This window comes from Condylostylus longicornis, unplaced genomic scaffold, assembly GCF_029603195.1.
Source record: "Condylostylus longicornis isolate FDR11 unplaced genomic scaffold, ASM2960319v2 ptg000028l, whole genome shotgun sequence".
NCBI classification, from domain to species: Eukaryota; Metazoa; Arthropoda; class Insecta; order Diptera; family Dolichopodidae; genus Condylostylus; species Condylostylus longicornis.
In genome coordinates this window covers 5,879,703-5,886,514 of record NW_026577997.1, presented here as the reverse complement: position 1 = coordinate 5,886,514, position 6,812 = coordinate 5,879,703, and the positions used below count along the sequence as shown (strand labels likewise).

General features: G+C 24.0%; 1 protein-coding gene across 1 annotated transcript; it reads right to left on the bottom strand.

Moving 5' to 3' along the window:
• Window positions 1-2,549: 2,549 nt before the first annotated feature.
• Window positions 2,550-6,812, bottom strand: LOC129607787 (poly [ADP-ribose] polymerase-like). The gene is made up of 4 exons (XM_055518963.1): window positions 6,366-6,812; window positions 3,588-4,044; window positions 3,231-3,515; window positions 2,550-3,112 (listed from the first exon to the last, which is right to left on the bottom strand). Exons 1-4 carry the CDS (start codon window positions 6,810-6,812, stop codon window positions 2,703-2,705), a joined length of 1,599 nt encoding a protein of 532 aa, XP_055374938.1. The 3' UTR covers window positions 2,550-2,702.

The window sequence follows — 6,812 nt, the reverse complement described above, 5'->3', positions numbered from 1 at the left end:
AAATTTTTTTGATTTTAATATTACAATGGCTTATAAAAAAATTTATAATCAACGAACCGTGAAATTATTTGTAATCAACCAACCATAAAATTAATATACTTATGTATATATGTATGTACGTTTATATTAATATTATCTTATGGATTGGTCTGAGGCAACCATACTTAAAGGATGGGCTAAAAAAAAGCAATATGTAATCAATATGTCTTTATATGTATAGTTGTACTGTACATTTGGGAAATTTCTAAAACTATGTACAACCATGGACTTATATATTGGGACTAGGATTATATATTGAAGTATAACAGTAATAAAAGTAAGTTTGCGACTCTGCATTTTGACTTATGTCATTGTTCTTACAAACGTACGATATTTTAATCCATATCACAATAGTTTAAATAATCTTCCCTCTATTATCGTAAGTACTAGTTTACTTTAAATTTAGGGAAATTCCCTTTTTAATACAAAGTTATTTTTATTTTTTCTTTCATCAGAATATTTTATTACACATTTCTTTTTCCATATGCTTTACTCTCACACACACTTATAAAAGGAAAAAATTTACTCATAATTTTTATTTTTCAAAGTGGATTAAATTTGAGAATTCAAATAATTCATACTTAATATTTTCACAATAATTTAAAAATTTTATAATTTTTCAAGATTATAATTATCGATATATGTAAGTAAGTATGTAGTAGGACAAATTTTAAAATATTTTAAAATTTAAAAACTTAACTTGTATTATAAAATATTTTTGCTTATTACTTACAAAATTGTAGCGTGTTGCATCATATCGTACTACAGCTGTTTTACTACAATGAGCCATTATAATTTTTATAATAATTATTTAAATGATATTAATTAATGTACAATATTGAAAAAAAAAAAACACAAAATATTAAAAAAAATTAATATAATTTTGCACTTTTTATTTTTTAACAAAATAAAATAATGTTTTATATTTTACAAATGATCAACTTTTTTATATACATAGAAGACCGTTGTTCATTTGTCTGATCATCAAAGTTTACTGTACACCGTATAGTCGTTATTTGCTAAGTTAACGGCTAAACTAAAATTTTAATAAAAGTATATTATTATATGGATGATTGTGTGTGTATGCACACATTCATGTAAAAATCATTTTTTTTATATATATTACCACTTACTAACACGATATCAAATATGTCTATACGTACTATATACTCGTGAGTACTCATACTCGTATGTAGCATACATAATGAGAATATTTTAATAATTTTAAACAAAAAAGTTCTCTGTTTCGCATTCACAAAAAATTCTCTTCTAGTATACTACTCCACGTGTATATATATAAAATAATACTAAATATATAAAAATTCTCTTGGCACTTGATATATATTACAGGCATCTTTATATATTATAGGAGGCTATGCATATATCAGGACTTCAGCAGTATTCTGTTAACTTTTCTGGATACATATATGAATTTTCATATGAAATCTATTTTTTAATCAAACTAAACAAGCTCAATCACATTAAACATCCAGCCGAAAACGTACAATTGTAGCAAGAATATTAATGACAGAATGTCAAAATTAAAAGTGCTAAAAAGTCTATTTAAAAAAGTCGCGCGTTTACACAAGTTTAATGATTCTGGATTGGATAACTGCGACTTTTATTTGTTCGAATGAAACGTCATGAAAAAAGTAAAAAGTTGCCTAGTATTTCAAATGCGTGCAATTGATTTTAGTCATAAATTTCAACGCAATAAGACTTACGTGTCAACAATTCTAATACTTTGCCAACTCCACTGATTTATTTTGTTTATTGCATTTCTTCAAAGGCTGAGGCATAAGTGATTTTTAATTGCAGGTGATTGTTATTTGCAAAATTAACCGAAAGACATTATTAACATGATTGTCAAGTTTTTGACATACTGGGAAACATCTGAGAAATGACAAGTTTGAGAAGCACAGACTGGCACATAAAACATGTTTTGTTGAATTTTTTTGGTATGAAAGAAAGGAGAAACTGCTTATTGTCAAATAACACAGCAGATAAACTTACATATTATGCTTGTCTGAAACAACCATTACATATTTTATTTTTTATGAAAAAAGAAAAGTAAAAAAGGGGAAAAATAGTAAAATCTGTTTAAACAGAAATAGAAGTAGGTATAACAGGCCTTTCCATAAACGCAGTAAATCGCGATATATAGAGATAATTGGGCTATACATATTTGTGTTCATAAACAAATATTGCTATTCAAGTTTGTTCATAAACATTGCTAACAAATCATAAAAATATTTACATTATCATGGTTAGCGCAGTTAAATCAACTGTACTTTTTTTTTGCAGTTTTTTTAGGAATTTTCTCTGACATTCAAACTGTAAATGAAGGTAACCGAAATTTAATAGAATTTTAATTTATAATTTTTTAATTTTGCTACTAAACCAAAATTTTAAACAATTAGGAAAAATTATTTATACATGATTTTTAAATTTATTTTATTAATATCGACATATTATAAAAATAACAATAGATGTATGTATGTATGTAGATATTGTAGATAATTAAACATTTGTATGTATGTAACATTTAATAATGATAATTTGATTTTGAATTATTTTACTTCATTTAATATATATGTATATATATATATATATGTACGTCAGAATGTTTTATGTCCTGAAGAATATTATAGATGAACATAAATTTATTTAAAATTAAATTTAACTCGAACCAAATACTGTAGAAGTATTTGATGAGGATTATATACAACATATTCATTGTAATTTAAATCAGTTGTTAAAGATGAATTATATTTCAAATTTCCAAGAGGAACTTGTACACCATTATGTGTTAAGAAATGTTGATCTTTATCTGGTTCATATTTACCAAGACCTTTTACGCTATTTTTACCATTTCGTATAAAAGTAATATCCTCTGCTTTTGTTAATTTTAAAGTTTTACCCAAAGCAACTTCGGCCAATAATAATATTCCTTCAGGATTAGTTGTAGTGGCGCGACAATTTTTAGCTGCTTTTGAAACACAATCAGTAAAATATATTCCTTTACCAAACATATTACCAATACTTGGTGATTGTTGTGGTGCTATTTGTAATCCTATTTATACATAAATTGAGATAAACGATAAAGAAAAATATTGAAAAGAATTATTCTTTTAATTTTTAATTTATTCAATTAATTTTAAAATTATCTAATAAATAATAATAAAACTTACCATTTAATAAAATTGATGGATAATTTGTACGTCTTGTACCAAACCATAATAATTTTGGGAAACCAAAATTTTTCTTAAAATGATCATATTTTCTAAATTCAGCACGACGTGATATTTTAAATATATCAACAATATCTAAACTAAAATTATCATGTGTGGGACCATGAGACTTTTCAAGATATTCTAAAATTTTTTTATATTCATCATCATCTTGAACAACTGGTCGAATTTTTGTTTGTAATGCTTTATAATATCTATAAAACAAATTTGGATCACCTCGATGTTCTAAATTTCGAAATAAAATAAAAAATAAATTAATTTCTAATTAAATTAATATTAAAAAAAAATAAAAATTACCATTTATAATATCAAGAGCATCTTTTATTAATAATATATCATTTAATCCATGACTATAATGTTGAATTTGTTGTGTTGTTGTTATAACTGGTTGTTGAATGAATTGCATTAATTTCAAAAAATCCGAAAGTGGATCTTTTTTTTTCTTAAAAACTGCAAATGCACCACCACTACTACTACTACCATTTCCATTCATATGATTTGCAAATGACATTGCTAATGATGATAATTTTTTTAATGCTTCCAATATCATATCAGCAGTTAATTTATTCGCAATAATTAATGATGGATTTATAGAATATTCTGATATTATTCCTAACATTTCATCTTCTTTAAATATCATACCAATTATATCGATAACTGATTTTGAAATTTTTTTCGATTGTCCATTTGGTAATGTATATGTAATTACTTGATCGCTATATCCATAATCTGGCAAATGTTTTGTTCCATCGAACTGTAAAATAATACAATATTATTTAATATGTTAGTTATAATATGAAAGGTATCAATTAGAAAATAAGCATATGGCAAAAAATTTGCACTAATACTTAATTGCGCACGGTAACTAATAGCACAGTGTAATTTATTATCGAATCACTAAGTTATATTGATATTTATCGTAACAATAATAATATCGAACTTTTCATATGGCAATTATCATTAATCACTTAGTGATTCGATACACAGAATAAATTCTAGTATTACTGTAACATTATAAAATAATCAAAGAAAATTTAAAAATATTAAATAAAAATTTATAAAATATTTTATTAAAATTAGAAATTTTTGACCTACATACTTAAATGAGTAAGAGAATATGTCAAAAGTTTAATAAACTTTTCCTTTCATAAAATATTGTTGAATACAAACTCAATCTAGAATTAATATTTTAATATACATAATAGCATAAATAATAACCTCAATACATTTACTCACCACATCATTGATACAAAAGTATATTAATAGCCTATGTACATATATATTTATTAATACATTAAGTATTTACGGTATAACTATAATATCAAAACTTCAAATGTTGCCAAGAATATCTAAATATTGCTTCTAGCATTATCAACAATAATTTTTTGCTTTAATTTAATCAATTGCTTTAATTTAATCAATTGCTTTAATTTAATCAATCGAAATCGAAAAATTAATATTATAGAAGGCAAACAATTTTATTTATTTTGTTATAAATTCGAGTTTTATAGATTAAAAATTGGTTTTGTTGTTAAATAAAATTCAATTGGCATATTAAAATCAATACAAATAATTTCTTTTTTAACATATTTTGTTTGCAAATTAAAGATAAGATAAGATTGATTTCGAAGTGAAATTTTAGTTATTAAAAATTGCTACGGTTACTGATAAAATTGAATTCAATATAAAAATGTTCCCGTAAATGAAAAATTTTATAGTACTTAACTAGAAAAATTTATTTGAATTAATTTAACAATGCATGTGTGTATGTATGTACAGGTTTGATAGTTAGGACTTGGGTTACATATGTGCTCACAAAAATACGCTTAAATAATTTAAAATAAAAATATTGTCACTATGTCAATTTTAATATTACCAAACGTATACTGGTAATACTTTTTGAAAATTACTATTCAGAATCTTACATAAAGCATACGGAATTATGTATTTGAACGCAGGCATACATAATGTATTTGCTATTCTTTTTGTTTCAAAAACGCATTTTATACAATTCAGAACGTGTAGTAACTCAAATAATTTTTTAAGATTCATTAATGGAACGTAATATGTACGCAAAATTTGCATTTTTTTTTTGCAATATGGAATATTATTCTTTATATAATTTTTAATTATAATTTAATTAGAATAGATCAAGTTCAAGATCACATAAAACTGGTAACACTTAAAGGGGTAAATGCTCTTTTTTTTTTCAATTATTAAATTTTTTTTCTCCAAGGTTATTTTTGTTTACTTTATATTTAATTTAGATGGACACATACATACATATGTATGTATGCATATGTATAAATATAGCTCTAGCATATGTATTAATATATTTTAGTTTTTATAAATTTTAAGTTTTATAGGAAATTTTTGCAAATTTTTACAAATTATTTTATTTAAAAGCTATTTTTATATTTCCATAATATTGTGTTTACAAATGTATAAAAAAACTTATCAATAATTTAATACATATGAATACATACGTACATACATGTGTATTGTATATGAAAAACATACTTAAGTATGATGATTATTAGTAAAACTTGAAGAGAAAAATATTTATTTTTAGAATATAATGTACATATTTTAAAAAAATATACGTTAGTGGTGGACATCGACCGTATACGTACACATATATATATATATATGAAAATAAAATATAAATTGTTGCCATCAAATTGAATGCCTGGATGCGAATAACGGATTATGTATGTATGTATGTACATCATATATTATATTGTAGGTATAAGAACAAAAAAACAAGTTTATTTGCACTTGTTTAAAAAAAAATGTTTGCTATAAAACGGGAAAAACCCGAAAATTTAATATGTAAGGTACCTACTCATTTTATTTTACAAGCAAGTGTGTAGCAAGTGTCTTGCTTTTATACATACATATGAACATTTGCAATCAATTCGAAAAGAATTAGAATTGAAATTAATCCTCACATAACACGTCCCTTCTTCTAAATTTAATAACATTAATTAATTATGAATTATTATAGTAGAAAGCTAATGAAAATTCTTTACTTTTATAATTTTATAGAAAAATAATATATATATATATACTTACAAAATTATAAAGTGTTGCATCGTAAAGTGAAGCAGACGAATTACCATTAGATGTATTAAATCCTCTTCTATTATTAGAATTCCTTTGATATGAACCAGAGTTTTGATTATTACGGAAACCATTTTGATTTGGTCGATTCGAACCGCGATATGAACTTGAATTTTGATTATTACGATCACCACTTTGACTTCTTTGATTCGAAGAATTAAAATTATTGCTACCACCACGACCACCTTGATTATGTCGATTTTGACCGCGATATGAACCTGAATTATGATTATTACGATCACCACTTTGACTTCTTTGATTCAAATTAGAATTATTATGTTGTGAATAGCCTGTGTTTTGATTATTGTTGCTACCATTCTGGTTTTGTGGATTCGAATCACCATTATTATTGCGATCGTTATCATTATTTGGATTATAAAATCCAAATTTTTGAGCCAT

Bases quoted from the DNA above. Each gene is read 5' to 3' on its own strand.
- LOC129607787 (XM_055518963.1), bottom strand. From the start codon at position 6,812: ATGGCTCAAAAATTTGGATTTTATAATCCAAATAATGATAACGATCGC. The intron at 4,045-6,365 runs GTAAGTATATAT...ATTATTTTACAG, and splicing joins ATGCAACACTTTATAATTTT to TTCGATGGAACAAAACATTT. The intron at 3,516-3,587 runs GTAATTTTTATT...TTCGAAATTTAG, and splicing joins TGCTCTTGATATTATAAATG to AACATCGAGGTGATCCAAAT.